This window comes from Rana temporaria, chromosome 10 (genome assembly GCF_905171775.1).
Source record: "Rana temporaria chromosome 10, aRanTem1.1, whole genome shotgun sequence".
In the NCBI taxonomy this organism is placed as follows: Eukaryota; Metazoa; Chordata; class Amphibia; order Anura; family Ranidae; genus Rana; species Rana temporaria.
In genome coordinates, this window is record NC_053498.1 from 70174939 (window position 1) to 70192521 (window position 17583).

Genomic DNA, 17583 nt, shown 5'->3' on the forward strand with positions numbered 1-17583 from the left:
ACTATTGCTGCTGTCAATCACACCCAGAACCCAATGACAGGAGAGCAGGAGAAAGGGCCGAGCCATGCTGTGTGTGTGTGTAATTAGACACACAGAGCACTGTTTGAGCGTGATCCTGCTTGCGTGCCCCCATAGCAAGAGGCTTGCTATAGGAGCACTTGGCAGGGGGGGTAGCCATGACCACTAGAGGGGGACCCTAAAAGCGGATTGGGGCTGCTCTGTTCAAAATCATTGCACAAAGCAGGTAAGTATAACATGTTTGTTATTTATAAAAATAAAATAATAGTAATCAAGGGAGAGAGATAGAAACTTATGGAAACACACAAATGCAATATACTGGGATTGTTAGGTGGTTTGAGGTCATGAGGTCTAGATTGGTGATGATGTGTTAATACATAAAAAGATAGCGAGTTTCCCTTTGAGGACATATATGATTTTTTCTAAAATGTTTATAAAAAGTGTTTCTTTGAAGCATATTTTGTTTCATCTGCTTCTTACCCAAGAACAGCACTAAATGGCCAGCCCCAGATAGCTCCAGCAGCCACACCGAGTACCGCCACAGAGATCTTCTCCATATACCAGCCGGTCATGGCTATTACAGTAGTATACATACAGAACGTACTAGGAAGATAAGCTGCCAAACAAAAAACATTTATATTAACACTTATAGATACAATTGACCTCAAAGAAAATATAGTACAGCAAAATTCTTCTACTTACTGCGAAATAGGCATTCAAAAAGTATGAATAAGCAACTAAAAAAGATGGGAGAAAAAATCCCAGTGTAACATTCACCTAAAGTGGCCATGCTTACACTTGGCACAACATGCAATGTATACACTATGGACTATGTATCCATTTGTTTTTAATGGCACCCCACTGCACACAATGATTGCAATGAAAATGTGTTGCCTTTTGGTGCACTGGAAAAAGTCAGTCAAGTGTGTTTTTGATATGTTGAAAATGAATGGGCCCGTTTAACGTAACAGGTGTAAACAAACCAAAAAAAAAAGTGTGTACGACTAAAGGGCAGTGTGTCACATATTAATGCATTTCAGAGAGCAAAAAACTCTATATACTTGGGTATATCAATATATACAGGTGATGCTCGAAAAATTTGAATATCGTGCAAAAGTTAATTTATTTCACTAATGCAACTTAAAAGGTGAAACGAATATATGAGATAGACTCATTACATGCAAAGCAAGATAGTCCAAGCCGTGATTTGTCATAATTGTGATGATTATGGCTTACAGCTCATGAAAACCCCGAATCCACAATCTCAGAAAGTTAGAATATTGTGAAAAGGTGCATCATTCTAGGCTCACAGTGTCCCACTCGAATCAGCTAATTAAGCCATAACATCTGCAAAGGGTTCCTGAGCCTTTAAATGGTCTCTCAGTCTGGTTCAGTAGGAATCACAATCATGGGAAAGACTGCTGACCTGACAGTTGTGCAAAAAAACATCATTGACACCGTCCATAAGAATGGAAAACCTCAAAAACGTAATTGCAAAAGAAGTTGGATGTTCCCAAAGTGCTATATCAAAGCACATTAATAGAAAGTTATGTGGAAGGGAAAAGTGCACAAGCAGCAGGGATGACCGCAGCCTGGAGAGAATTGTCAGGAAAGGGCCATTGAAAAGTGTTGGGGACTTTCACAAGGAGTGGACTGAGGCTGGAGTCAGTGCATCAAGAACCACCACACACAGACGGATCCTGGACATGGGCTTCAAATACCATATTCCTCTTGTCAAGCCACTCCTGAACAACAAACAACGTCAGAAGCGTCTTACATGGGCTAAAGAAAACAGACCTGGTCTGTTGCTCAGTGGTCCAAAGTCCTCTTTTCTGATGAGAGAAAATGTTGCATCTCATTTGGAAACCAAGGAGCCAGAGTATGGAGGAAGAATGGAGAGGCACACACTGCAAGATGCTTGAAGTCCAGTGTGAAGTTTCCACAGTCTGTGTTTATTTGGGGAGCCATGTCATCTGCTGGTGTTGGTCCACTGTGCTTCATTAAGTCCGGGGTCACCGCAGCCGTCTACCAGGAGATTTTGGAGCACTTCATGCTTCCTTCCGCAGACGAGCTCAATGGGGATGCTGACTTCATTTTCCAGTAGGACTTGGCACCTGCCCACACTGCCAAAAGCACCAAAACCTGGTATAATGACCGTGGGATTACTGTGCTCGATTGGCCAGCAAACTCGCCTGACCTGAGCCCCATAGAGAATCTATGGTGCATTGCCAAGAGAAAGACGAGAGACATGAAACCGAACAATGCAGAAGAGCTGAAGGCCGATATTGAAGCATCCTGATCTTCCATAACACCTCAGCACTGCCACAGGCTGATAGCTTCCATGCCACACCGCATTGAGGCAGTAATTGCTGCAAAAGGGGGCCAAACCAAGTACATATGCATGCTTATACTTTACAAGAGGTCCGATATTGTTCTATGTACAATCCTTGTTTTATTGATTGCATGTAATATTCTAATTTTCTGAGATTGTGGATTTGGGGTTTTCATGAGCTGCAAGCCATAATCATCACAATTATGACAAATCACGGCTTGAACTATCTTGCTTTGCATGTAATGCAGGGGTCTCAAACTCAAATTACCTGAGGGCCACAAGACAAGTTTTCATATGCCATGGGGGGCCGCATGAAAACTTTCAAACTTCAAAAACAACAGTACTGGTGTCAGCGAACACATTATTAACCCCCAGCACTGGTGTAAGTCAGGGTTTGACAAATTTGCTTGGAATCTAGGAGCCAGCTAAAAAAGTTAGGAGCCAGAAAACGCACCCCGTCCCGACGGGCTTGCGCGCAGAAGCGAACACATACGCGAGCAGCGCCCGCATATGTAAACGGTGTTCAAACCACACATGTGAGGTATCGCTGCGATTGGTAGAGCGAGAGCAATAATTCTAGCACTAGACCTCCTCTGTAACTTAAAACATGCAACCTGTAGATTTTTTTAAACGTCACCTATGAAGATTTTAAAGGGTAAAAAAGTTTGTCGGCATTCCACAAGCGGACGCAATTTTGAAGCGTGACATGATGGGTATGATTTTACTCTGCGTAACATTATCTTTCATAATATTAAAAAAAATGGGGATAACTTTACTGTTGTCTTATTTTTTAATGAAAAAAAAGTGTAATTTTTTCCCAAAAAAGTGCGCTTGTAAGACCGCTGCACAAATACGGCATAACAGAAAGTATTGCAACGATCGCCATTTTATTCTCTAGGGTGTTAGGATAAAAAATATATATAATGTTTGGGGGTTCTAATTAGAGGGAAGAAGATGGCAGTGAAAATAGTGTAAAATGACATTAGAATTGCTGTTTAACTTGTAATGCTTAACTTGTAATACCAACGGCCACCACCAGATGGCGCCAGCTCACATCTGGTGGTAATAACTTGTAATACCAACGGCTCACCACCAGATAGCACCAGCTCACAAAAAAAAAAAATTTTTTTTTTTTTTTACTCTTTGCTCCCCCCACTTCCACCCTGCCTGCGGGCCATTTATAACTGGTCCGCGGGCCGCAAATGGCCCGCGGGCCGGTACTTTGAGACCACTGATGTAATGAGTCTATCTCATATATTAGTTTCACCTTCTAAGTTGCATTAGTGAAATAAATGAACTTTTGCACAATATTAAAATTTTTCGAGTATCACCTGTATGGTTTTCACTTCAAGCATTGACTGTTTTATTATGTACCAGAGTGACAACACCAATTAAACCAGTTATAAGAACTTCTTGTTTATAGCAAACCTAAAGTAGGATTGTGTTCTGGGGAAAAAGTGGAACTAAAGGTTCTGCTTACAAAACCTCATTCTTTTTTTTTTTTCATTCAAATTTATGTTTATTTTCAATAAAAGTACATACATTTGTACTAAAACAGCAGTATACAATTTAGTAATACACAGTAAATAATAAATCCAATGCATTGCTTTACATAGAAGATGTTCTTGTCATAGAAACTGACTATCATATACAGCCATATCATATGCTATCACCATACGGTGAGAGTATAACAGATTGTAATAGTTAAAAAGAAAAGCTAGGTATAACCAATAATTTATAATTAAATAAATAAAAGGATATTTCCATATATTATATAATTCCTTAGACTTATTGTTGTCACACAATAAAAAAAAAAAAACCCCATGTGTGTACTGGGTCTAATTTCATGGAACGAACAAAGGGCAGGATTTCTGTATATAACAAAGACCTCTCTGACACCCCCACTGGGAACAGTCTGTGTCCAAGAGGTTAAGCAAACCTTTAAATCCCCCTTTCCTCCCTCCAATAACTATCACCAATACCCACCAGTAACTGTAAATATATATTTTCAATACCCTTAACATACCTAACATCCCCAAAAATTTGGTGGAATCTTTAGATAACTCAAACATAGGCTAATACAAATGTTTATATATATCTTTTTTTTTTTTTCTAAACATAACACTCTGAGAGTGAGAAATAACAAGGATGTTATCCTCGTGTAAAAAACAAAATTATCAAATCAAATAACAATCAATGAAAAGAGAAAAAGAGAAGAAAAGAAAAATAAAAAGAAGATCAGGGGAAAGTAAAAGGAAAAAGATGGCAGCCTGCCAACGAACAACATCGTCTTATGGATATAAATATCACCACAGCCTTTATGGGATAAAAGATATTCCCATAAATTTCATCCACGGTTCCCATATTTCATGGAAAAGAGTAGACATATCCAACATGGAACAGACCCTCTTTTCTTGTTCCATAATCCATGTAACCTTTTGTTTCATATACCGGATGGAGACAGTAGATTTTTTCCACGCAGCTGCAATTGTGATCCTGGCACCTGTCAGAATGTATAGGATGAGTTTTCTAGTAACCTTGGAGGTTTGGGGTAACATCCCGTGAAGTAAAGCGATAGTGGGGGATTGATGCAAATTACAGCCTGTGACACGTCTTATTATGTTGAACACCTTATTCCAGTATCCACGTATTTTGGGACATTCCCACCATATATGTACCATAGACCCCAATCCCTGACAACCTCTGAAGCAAAGGGGCGAAGTTGACGGATACATGGAAGCCAGTTTAACGGGAACTAAATACCACCTAGTATAAATTTTTACATTAGCCTCTACAAGGGATATATTCACATATCCTTTAATGGATCTAGTATAATTACTGCACCAGTCAGATAAATCCCAGTTGTTATTAAGTTCCCTTTCCCAGGCCAGCATATGAGGTAATTTGGTGCAGTTATTAGCAAGCGATTGATATATGATTGAAATATTCCCCTTCCTGATTAAACCCTGATCACAATTACTTTCATAAGGTGTCAATAGTCCAGATATCGAGCCACTATCCCATAGGCTTTGTGCATAGTCATGTAGTTGAGAAAATCTTAATTTTTCTGAGACAGGAAGACCTAGCTTGTCAATGAAGTGTTGTTCAGGAAGTGGACCCGAGCGCGAAAAAAAACGGCCTATACGATACAACCCTTTGTCATGCCACCATTTGAACGAATCTACTTCAATTTTAGAAATAAAGAGTGGGTCTAGAAAAACACTCGATAAAGGTCTGCCTTTAGAAATTAGAGAGGGATTGTTTTTAAGTGAATCCCATAAAACAAAAGTTTGAGAAAGAGTCGGAGATAAAATAGAAGGCCTATTCTTGGTAGGACTCCACATTAACTCCTCTATCGTTAGATTCGGGGTCGCCTGCTCTTCTATATCTAACCAGTCAGGGCGTTCATGTTTAAGAAAAGTTTCCGATAACTGTGCCAATCTTGCTGATTGATAGTACCATAATAAGTTGGGTACCCCCAGACCCCCCTGTTCAGGTAAGTTATAGAGAGTGCGAGATGGAAGGCGTGGACCCTTATTGTTCCAAATAAACTTGATAATCTTTCCTTGAAAGGATTTTAGATGACTTTTAATTATCGGTATGGGTAATGATCTAAAAAGATACAAAAGCCTAGGGAGAAGAGTCATCTTAACCGAGTTAATTCTACCAATCCAACCTATATTCTGAGTCCCCCAATCTCTCAAATCTTTCTCAAGTTTTCTATACATAGGTGGATAATTGGCCAAATACAAGTTTTGGATGTTGGGGGTCAAATATATACCTAGGTATTTGATATAAGAGGTGTCCCATTTGAATCCATAATTTTCCTTCAGTAGAGAAACTGTGGATTCAGAGAGAGAAACATTGAGGGCCCTAGACTTGGCCATATTTACAGTTAGACCTGAAACCATAGAAAATTTGTCTAAAAGAGAATATAATTCCGGTAGGGATGTAACTGGAGCGGTCAAAAACAGTAAAAGGTCATCTGCAAACAAGGCACATTTATGCTCCATTTTGGCTCATCTTACTCCCCTGATGTTTGTGTTTTCACGAATAGCTATAGCCAAGGATTCCATAACTATTGCAAACACCAGGGGAGACAGAGGACAACCCTGCCTAGTACCCCTATGAATCTCAATAGGTTCCGAAAAAATACCCTGAAAGCGTATATTAGCTTTAGGGTGAGAGTAAAGTGCAGATAAGACTCCAAGAAATTTCGTGCCAAACCCCCAACGTTTCATCACTTCTAACATGAATGGCCATGATACTGAGTCAAATGCTTTCTGTAGATCAATAGAAAGAAGCATTCCCCTTTGATTAGTATCACCAGTCCAACCCGAGTTCAAAATAGAGATCAGATCCACAGCCCTCCTAACCTGATCAGGACCTTGCCTTCCAGCTATGAAGCCTACTTGATCTTTACTAACATACTGGCCAATGAAAGAGGACATTCTATTGGCCATTACCTTAGTGAGTATCTTAAGATCGTTGTTAATGAGGGATATAGGTCTATAGTTTTCCACCAGGCTATGGTCTTTTTCTGGCTTTGGGATAACCGAAATATAAGCTAAATTAAGTTGCCTGTCTATGGGAACTCCACCGGTCATGTGATTGAAAAATTTAACCATGTAGGGTGTTAAAATGCTCGAATATGTTTTATAATAAGCACTTGAAAACCCATCAGGGCCCGGGGCTTTATCTAATTTCAGGTTTTTAATTACTAACAATACTTCTTCAGCTGATATGGGAGACTCCATCATTTCTCTATGTATTTCAGTCAATTGAGGTAGATTCAAATTGTCTAGAAAATCATCCATTCCCTCTGAAGAAGAATCGTCAGTGGATGCATAAAGCTTAGAAAAAAAATCATGAAAGGCCTCCATTATCTTCCTAGGATTCAGGGTAAGAGAACCATCAGTCATCCTTATTTTAGGGAGAGATCGTGATTGAAATCTGGGAGAGAGTTTATGAGCTAGCATCGGGCCTATTTTATCTTTAAATTTATAGAAATTAGCTCCAGTCCATTTCATATCTTCCCCAGCTTTAGTGGTAAGTACCAAGTTTAGGGCTGATCTAGCTGCATCAAGTGCCTGAGTAGGAAAGTTAAGAGGATCAGATTTATGTTTTTTACGGAGCTCTATATAGTTGTTTTCCAGCTTCCTTATGTCTATGTTTCTTTGTTTCTTGAGGCCAGCGGCCACTTGTATAATTTTGCCTCTGATAGAAGCCTTGTGGGCAGCCCACAGAGTTTCAGGGGACACATCTCCTGTATCATTATGCTTAAAGTATTCTAGAAGAGATTGCTCAATATCCTTCATTAGGGCAGGGTCCTTCAAAATAGACTTATTTAGTGTCCAATGAGACACTTTAGGAGAAGTGTCCTCTCTCCTCAGTGACAATAGAACCATCGAGTGATCTGACCAAGAAACATCAACTATGTGAGACTTAATGGCAGCTGGGACGTGATGGTTAGAGATTAATATATGATCTATACGCGAATAAGAATGGTGAGGGTTAGAATAGTGAGTATAGTCCTTAATTTTGGGGTTCAACTCCCTCCAGATGTCAGTTAATCTAGACTGATGTAGAATGCGTGCTACTTGTAGACTAAGTTTAGTCGGTCTGACGATTCCATTGACAGAAGGTTTGGACTTATCCAATCCCGTGTCAAAAGCTAGATTAGAGTCTCCACCCATAAGAATGATCCCCTCCATAAATGGTCGGAGGGTGTCAAGCATCTGAGAGAAAAACTTTTTCTGACCTCTGTTAGGAGCATAATAAGAAATAAATGTGTATAGTCTGCCATCAAGGGTACCTTGTAACAATAGAAACCTACCTTCCGGATCTCCAAATTCTTTAGTCAGGTTAAAGTTACAATACCTAGAAAACAAAATGGCCACACCCTTAGTTTTGTTTTCTGCTTTAGCTAGGTAAAACAATGGAAAGTGGGCATGCATAAAAAAAGGGTTGTATCGTTTAGGAAAGTGGGTTTCTTGAAGGAAAACCACATCTACACGGAGAGATTTGTATACTTGAAAAGCTTTGCGCCTCTTAACAGGAGAATTCAACCCCTGAGTGTTGTGAGTAACAACACTAAGGGGTTTAGATACATCATTCGATCCAGCCATAAGTCTTGTCGACATCTATGAACATGCAGGACCGTACAGATATCATCAATAGTCTCGCAAATACGAACAATGGCAGGCAGGCTGAAGAAACGAAGAGAGTAAGAAGAAGAAAGAAAAAGAAATGAAAAGGAGAGATAATAAGAAAAAAATAAAAAAACATATAGCACAATAAACTATTAGATCGTGCAAGGTCAATTCGTGACCCAGAATGGGGGAAGAGATTGATTCTCCTTCCCTCATTCAAACAAGAAATTTTTGCATAGTCCCAGAAAAGGACTATATTCTTACCCATTGGGTCGACAAAGTGTCGACACAAGAGGTAAGTTGAGGTTCAATACCTCACCGTCGTCAGTTGCCGACAAATTAAACATAACACCTTAAAACAAATTTTAGAAAAAAGGCATTTGAATCATAGGATGACCAAAAAAGGAGAAAAATCTAAATAAAAACGGCATTAAACTAGATATGTAATCCCGGAGTCTTCCCTTTTTTTTAAAAAAAGAATCCGGGATAAAATTCATCTGAATTAAAGAATAAGAAATACGTCCTGAGTAAGTCTATTCAATATTCAGGGTGTTTGGTCACCTCCAATTTTCCTGTATTTGACCTTGTTCCATGGATTCTGAGTCGGACTAGTAGGAGTGTTTCTCTTGGTAGATTGAACTGGAGGTGGAGTAGTGTCCATAGCAGGTTCAAGAGAAATAATTTTCAGATCAAACAGAAGTCTTTCACCCTCTTGGAAACTATGGATCACATGGTTCCTACCATTATAATTGAATTTTAAGGCGAAGGGGAAAGCCCATTTATATTTGATGTTTTTGTTGATGAGGGCAGACAATAACGGTTTCATTGCTCTTCTTTTCTGAATGGTATATGGAGAAATGTCAGAGAATATTTGTATGGTATTACCTTGGTATTGAAGATTCTCCTGTTGTCTGGACCGTTTCATAATGTCCTCCTTGGTAGAGAAAAAATGAGGCTTGACCACCACATCCCTGGGTAAGCCATCTTTTCTTAGTGGGCCTAATGATCTATGAGCCCTATCAATTTCTAATTTTATATCAGGCATAGATGGAAGGAGGATTTTCATAATGTCTCGTATTGCTGAATGAACGTCCATAATGGACTCAGGTAGACCCCTAACCCTAAAGTTTTCTCTTCTTGACCCGTTTTCCAAATCATCAATTTTAGCCCGAGCGGCCTCTAGTTGTTCTTGTAGGAAGTGGATATGGTCATCATGTTGTTCAGTTTTCGAAACGTTAGTGTCCAATTTATGTTCCACCGAGTCAATCCTGTTGCCAAGACATTGGAAGTCTGCCCTAATATCTTTAGTAATTTTCTCAGCCGTAAGAGCTAGACCCCTTTCCATCATTTCAGAGATCCTATTATAGAGATCAGCAACATTGAAAGAAACTTCTGGAGCATTTTCAGTATTAGCAGTCACTTGTACAGGGTCATGTGAGGGAGGCACCACAGAAATCCCATGTTCTGCCATTGCGGGTATTATGCCCTCCCGAACTACAGATGAAAATAAGGCTGTAGTTGTAGATGAACCTAATAAAGGAGATGATGAGGAGGGCGGCACATGAGACGAGAACTGTTCTGTTAACTGAGGTTCCACCATAGACACCTGAGGACCTGTAATAGGAGGGGTGTCCATATCAAGGAGACACTCTTTGATAATTGAGTTCTTATTTTTTTTTAACCTGTTTCCCCTTCATATATGAGAAGCGCTGTAAAGAAACCGTATCAGTATGAGTAAAGTTGCTTTATAGTTTAGAATCTACAGTTCACTCCAATATCAGCTCCTATAGGTGTAGTAGACCTATAACTATCATCAGTCAATGGGCGTTAATTATGTGATCAGTCCAAACCCAGTTTCGAGCCTTTATAGCAAGTATTGTAAAAAGACCAGCTTCATAAAAACGCCTCAAATTACATATCATGCAGGTTTCATGTTAGCATATAGAATTGCAGCTCATGTCGACTAACATCAGACGGTGCGTTGAAACACCTCAGTAAATTCCCATAGTAGGGATAATCATAGGATAATCCTCAGTTTATAGAAAAGATAAATGTTTTCCAAGGTATTTCATCCAGTTCTGAGGTGATAATTTGACACCCCACAGGGTGTAAGGATCACTGTGTATACCTATACCTCTGTTAATATTATTAGTATGAATCCTTGTAGAATTCCGTTGTATGTCAGTGAATCTCCTATTTATCTGGAAAAAATCAAGGTCTCTGCTAGCCTTAGAACAATATGTTTGAATATTAGTCTCCCACATCCACGGTGTTGTAGATAGTATATTAATGACCTATATATGGCTCAGGGTTACCTTATTCTGAAGGCTAGTCTTTTATATGCAGATTTAATGAGGGAAAATTTTCAATTGCTGCAATATCTACCTCACTTTGAGTGTCCTGTGTCGGTATACTGGTAGGCCACAAGATGGCAACGTTACCTCAGCATCAGTAATACCATCTGCGTCATAGGGCCTCCTACTATGCAAACGAGTCCTTCCTCCAGTTTCAAGATGGGGTGTGTGATCCGGATATCACCCGCAGAGTGGAGGGCATCAGGTAAGGGTTTCACTACGATCGGATCGTCAGCAATCCCTATTCCACCCGACCGTGTCTACTTAGGCCATATTATGGTGATTGTGCACCCGTGAGGTAAAAGGCCTCGGTGTCCGTCACTATAGCGGGTAGCTCTTCCGCTGAAGAACGGGTATTCTCCCAGTGGCGCCCGCTCTATGAGTCAGGCAGCCCGGTATAACGTGGATAGGGGTTCTTTCTTGTTTCCCTTCTCCCTTTCTTCCTCTTCTTTTTTTTTACCGCTCCGCCGATCCGTCCAAAATTGAGCTCGGTGATGTCCGAGGCTTTGTAGGCCTCAAAATGGCCGCTGTGATCCTATGAGGGATCAGGCCTCTTCATGTACCAGTGAGCTGGCGAATCATCCAGATCTCCCAAAAAGGAAAGATGCGGCCTATGGAGAGTCCCGGGTACCGGATTCTAAGTTTGGGGCAAATAGAATCCTGATTCGGTACCGGATGGCTATCGATTCGTTTAGGACAGGCAGAGCTCCCTCAGAACACGTCCAGCGCCATCGACGTCCAGGCCACGCCCCCAAAACCTCATTCTTATGCCCCACCACAGTAATCTGTGCCACTCACACTACCATAAGCCATCCTATAATCCTTATGCCCTGTACACACGATCGGTCCATTCGATGAAAACGGTCTGATGGATTTTTCCATCAGTTATCCGATGAAGCTGACTGATGATCAGTCGTGCCTACACACCATCAGTTAAAAAACCGATTGTGTCAGAACGCGGTGACGTAAAACACAACGTCGTGCTGAAAAAAAAAATCAAGTTCAATGCTTCCAAGCATGCATCGACTTGATTCTGAGCATGCGTGGATTTTTAATCGATGGACGTGCCTACAGACGATCGTTTTTTTCTATAGGTTTTTTATCCATCAGATAATTTTAAAACAAGTTTAAAACCGATGGGGCCCACACACGATCGGTTTAGTCTGATGAAAACGGTCCATCAGACCGTTTTCAGACAAACCGATTGTGTGTACGCGGCATTAGAGAACTGGCATTCCCTTTTTCTGGTTATAACTGAACGGAGCACCCTTAATCTGCTCACTGCCCTACAGTGAATAGATGCAGTCCTCTAATTACATTACACTTACCAGCAGATGCAGAAAACATTCCTGTGCTGAGGACTAGGAAAGCCAACATGATTCGCCCAACATGGAGCCCAAACTTTTTACATACAGCTCTAGAAAAAAAAAAAAAAATACATTAGCTCTTATTGCATATTTCAAAACAGATGGGATAGAAAATGTAACACAATCAAGGTTTTCATACACTTTCTGAGAATGCTTTATATTTCTGGGCATATAGTAAAATTTGATATGTTAAACACAACTTCACCAGTAGTGAGCAATCACACTAAGTTTTATAAAACCGCCTGGAAAGGTAAAGTTTACAAAAACTTCACTCGTGTAATTATATAGAACAGGATTTTAGCAACATAAATGCGAAAAGATCAGTTGTCTTGCTTATTCTGCTCTAGTAATTTGCCAGTGTCAAAGATGTACAACCAACTCTTCAGTCCACTCTAAAGCCTTGTAAACACCATCAGATTTTCCGAGGGGAATTGTGTAATGGCAGACTGTTGTCAGAAAATGACCGTTTGTATGCTCCATCGGACAATTTTTGTCAGATTTTCCACCAAGAAATGTGGGATAGCATGCTTTAAAATTTTCCGACAACAAATGTGTGTTGTCGAATTATCCGATCGTGTGTTCAGAAGTCCATTGGACAAAACTCCAAAGTACAATCACGCTTGCTCAGAAGTAAGGATGAGCTCTGGCGTGATCGCATAGAACACGTGCAGAGCCCGCCAGGAAGTGTGCACGGCGCTGTACTAATCACAGCCAGGGAGACATTGTCCCGATGCTCGGCTGCAGGGATCGGGAAATGTCTCCCTGGCTGTGATTAGCGCAGCGCCGTGCACACTTCCTGGCGGGCTCTGCACGTGTTCTATGCGAACACGCCAGAGCTCATCCTTACTCAAAAGCAATGCTAACCATAACACAACATTAGCAGAAGTTGCCCAAAGGGTGGCGCTAAACACCTGAAAAACCACGTAGTTTCGTGTTTGTTGTCCGACAAATCTTTGCAAGACAAGTTCATGGCCAACGCAAGATCAAGTCCTGCGATTTGTCCGCAGAAAATCCGATCGTGTGTACCAGGCTTTAGACCCCATACACACTATACAACTTTTGCTGTCAGATTTCCTTTGGATTTACCGAAACCATGTAGTGCCCGATTGCATACAAATTGAAACTCTTAAGATCTGACCTCATATTATATGGTTTTGGTAAATCTGAAAAGAAAAAAAAAAAAATCTACAGAAAATTGTATAGTGTGTATCCAGCTTTAGTGTATTACCACAAAATTCCATATTCAAGAAAATAATTATTTGATTCCGATTTTGCAAATGCTGAAGGTCTGTACCTAAAGCCACACCATTCTGATGTACAGTATTTCATCCCAAATGGGCTTCATGGTTCTCTATAAAAAAAAAAAAAGTCCAATCAGGGTGAAAAGCATCAAAGAGACGTGATTTTAGGTAGGGACCTTCAGCATGTCAGTACTGGCTCAATAAAACTTATGTGGCATGGCGTCATGTGTGCAGCCTCTGTGGGACATTACAGACACATACTTAACGGAGAAAGGCCTTTCAAGCCGGCACCTGTCTTACCTTCAGAAGGGAAAAGTGGTGGAGTTTTGAGTGCCACTCAGTCCTTTGGCATCTACCAAGAGGGTTAACATAAATCATAAGGACACAGAGTGGAGGGGTTGCTGGGATCCACTTCCTAGCAATGCATACCAGTCACTAATCTGGCGAGTAAATCTGCAAGGTGATTTTACTAATGAACACCACTATGCCCAGCTACTGTAAAAAATATAGGTAATCATTAAACATTGTGGCATCAATGTCCAGTTATAGTTGCTGTGAAGCATGAAGGCAGAGAACTTTATAATTCTGCCTAGCAGCACTTGGGTCATTGGTTTGAATCCTAACCACGGGCACTACCTGCCTGGAATTTGCTGATTTTCCCTGTGTGGGTTTCCTCAGGGTAATCCAGTTTCCTACCATACTCCAAAGACATGCTGGTAGGTTAACTGTGTCCTGCATAAATTAACTGTAGTGTATGAATGCGAGTTAGGGACCATAGATTGTAAGCTCCTTGAGGGCAGGGACTGATATGAATGTACAATATATATATTTAATGCGCTGTGTAAATTGATGGCGTTATACAAGTACCTGTAATAAATAAAATATAATATACCGTATTTATCGGCGTATATCGCGCACTTTTTTGCCCTGAAAATCACTCCGATATACTCTTCCTGCGCTGTGTTTGAACCACTGCGCCGCCATATACCGAGCGCAGTACACTCGGGTATAGTCGGGCAGGCTCGGCTCCTCTCGCTGTCAAGTCCTGTACGTCCTTTACGCGAGAGGAGCCGAGCCTGCCCGACTATACCCGAGTGTACTGCGCTCTGTATATGTCGGCGCAGTGGTTCAAACACAGCGCGGGAAGCGGAGATCGAGCAGGGAGGACACCACGATGGCCGCAGAAGGACGCCGGACCGGACGAGGCCGCCGATGGACGACGGGCAGGACACCGACGAGGGGCATCCAAACTAAGTATTTATTTTTTTTCCCAGGAATTTTCCTTCAAGTTCGGGGGTGCGCGCTATACGCAGGGGTGCGTTATAGCAAGATAAATACGGTAGATCAAAGCTAGCTAATTATTGCTGGCTTGGTCATTTTGAGAGCTGAATTCTAGATTCCGAGGAAGCTTTGTCCTGGCCTGTAGGTACAGAATGTATATATGAACGTGAAATAGTACAGTTTTCAGTATTTCTTTTATTGTTACAAAAATGTTAAACTTTTTGACCTGGGAGTAAATGTAATATGGGACACTTACTTGTAGAAATAAAGTTCACACACACAACTAATAAAAGCCAAGAAACATCGTATGAAGTAAAACACGAGAACCTGTTGGAAGAAATAACAGAATAAATAAAATGCATCATACAGCCTACTGCACAAGTATAAAAATCCAAAACAATGTTATAAAAAATGTGGCCGTTTCAGAAAAAGTCATTCTAGATTGTAATGATATTTCCCAAGTTAAATCCATTAGCAAAACATATTACAGACTGAACTAAATTATGGGTAATGATTTTAACAATTTCAATCCACCAGCATTACTTTAATAACGGAAAATTATGCGTCACCATCTATCCGTCTCGAGTTTGTCACAAAACAATAAATGCAAAGAATTGTTCCATGTAATAGAAGACTGACTGCTTACCTCTCCTCTGGGAGGCCCCACTACATGCAATGGTTTCTCCCATGAGTTACAATGTTTCTCCAGGACAGAGAGTAGTGATGTCATAGCCTGCAGGAGGAACCACTGGACTAAACTTTAACACACCCACATGTGTAACAAATGAAAAAGAACTTGCTAGAGGCCATAACAATTGAGCGCAGTGGAGTTTGGACTCGCCATGTGCCTGAGAGATATGTATTCCGTCTTCTATTGTAGAGTCCATTGTGTGAATTTTTAGGCGGAAACGACAGTTTTAAGTTTAGCCTTTAAAGACAATTCTGAGGAGAAATAGATTTACTGAGCATTTACAAAACATTTAGCAAGTTTACAGCAGCTTTCCGGTTATCAGTTTTACAGCTGCATAAGCCAATCAGTGAGTAGGATTTACAGTACAATTCCCATCACTATGGTAAAAAATCTGCAATCTAGGGTTTACAGTGGGGGGATGTGGATATTACAGTGGGGGGGATGTGGATATTACAGTGGGGGGGGGATGTGGATGATGTGGATATTACAGTGGGGGGGGGGGTGATGTGGATATTACAGTGGGGGGGGGGGTGATGATGTGGATATTACAGTGGGGGGGGATGATGTGGATATTACGGGGGGGGGGGGGATGATGATGTGGATATTACGGGGGGGGGGGGGGGGGTGATGTAGGTATTACAATGGGGAATGATGTGGATATTACAGTGGGGGGGGATGATGATGTGGATATTACAGTGGGGGGGGATGATGATGTGGATATTACAGTGGGGGGGATGATGATGTGGATATTACAGTGGGGGTGATGATGATGTGGATATTACAGTGGGGGTGATGTGGATATTACGGGGGGGGGGGGGTGATGTAGGTATTACAATGGGGAATGATGTGGATATTACAGTGGGGGGGATGATGATGTGGATATTACAGTGGGGGGGATGATGATGTGGATATTACAGTGGGGGGGGGGGTGATGATGTGGATATTACAGTGGGGGGGGGGTGATGATGTGGATATTACAGTGGGGGGGATGATGATGTGGATATTACAGTGGGGGGGATGATGATGTGGATATTACAGTGGGGGGGATGATGTGGATATTACGGGGGGGGGGCTGGTGATGTAGGTATTACAATGGGGAATGATGTGGATATTACAGTGGGGGGGATGATGTGGATATTACAGTGGGGGGGGGGGGAGATGTGGATATTACAGTGGGGGGGGGGGGAGATGTGGATATTACAGTGGGGGGGGGGAGATGTGGATATTACAGTGGGGGGAATGATGTAGGTATTACAGTGGGGGGGGGATGTAGGTATTACAGTGGGGGGGGGATGTAGGTATTACAGTGGGGGGGGGATCATGTGGATATTACAGTGGGGGGGATCATGTGGGTATTACAGTGGGGGGGGGGGTCATGTGGATATTACAGTGGGGGGGATCATGTGGATATTACAGTGGGGGGGATCACAAGGAAGTGTGAGAACATTACTGTGGAGAGGGGTGATATAAACAACATACAGTGGATCAACTTTTGCTTGGCACAGTGTAAATGATCCACCCGGTCGTTCAATAAGGCCACACGGGGCAATTGTAGCACTGGAATCCCTGTAACTTTTAGATTTAAAGCAAACACCTTATTCCAAAAGCTCCTAAGCGTAGAGAATTCCCACCAGGTGTGATACATAGGGGTTGATTTACTAAAGGCAAATCCACTTTGCACTACAAGTGCACATGGAAGTGCAGTCGCTGTAGATCTAAGGAAGACATGCAAAACATAATTTTAGCTTGCACATGATTGGATGATAAAATCAGCAGAGCTTCCCCTCATTTCAGATCTTTCCCTCAGATCTAAAGCGAATGCACTTCTAAGTGCACGTGCAGCGCACTTGTAGTGCAAAGTGGATTTGTGTTTTGTAAATAACCCGACAGTTCTATAAGACTGACACCCCTGAAAACAGAGAGGCGAGGAGGTTGGAAAAAGCCTCTATTGGCAAGAAGGGACTATAGGGGTTATTTACAAAACTCAAATCCACTTTTCACTGCAAGTGCACTTGTAAAGGCAGTCGCTGTAGATTGCTGTAAATATGAGGACCGGAGTACTGGGCACACTATACCTTATCACTACAGGAAGCTCTGCTGATTTTATCATCCAATCATGTGCAAGCAATAATGCTGTGTTTTTTTCC

The 17583-nt window shown here is 41.4% G+C and overlaps 1 protein-coding gene across 5 annotated transcripts in view; it reads right to left on the bottom strand.

Moving 5' to 3' along the window:
* ALG9 (ALG9 alpha-1,2-mannosyltransferase) overlaps positions 1-17583 on the bottom strand; it is a 227939-nt gene that overhangs the window by 192712 nt on the left and 17644 nt on the right. For all 5 annotated transcript variants that reach the window (XM_040325408.1, XM_040325407.1, XM_040325404.1 and 2 more), the window contains exons 4-6: positions 15002-15072; positions 12185-12273; positions 499-634 (exon numbers count right to left, since the gene is read on the bottom strand). In XM_040325408.1, coding sequence (XP_040181342.1) covers positions 499-634; positions 12185-12273; positions 15002-15072 — 296 coding nt within the window. The remainder of the gene's footprint in view (positions 1-498; positions 635-12184; positions 12274-15001; positions 15073-17583) is intronic.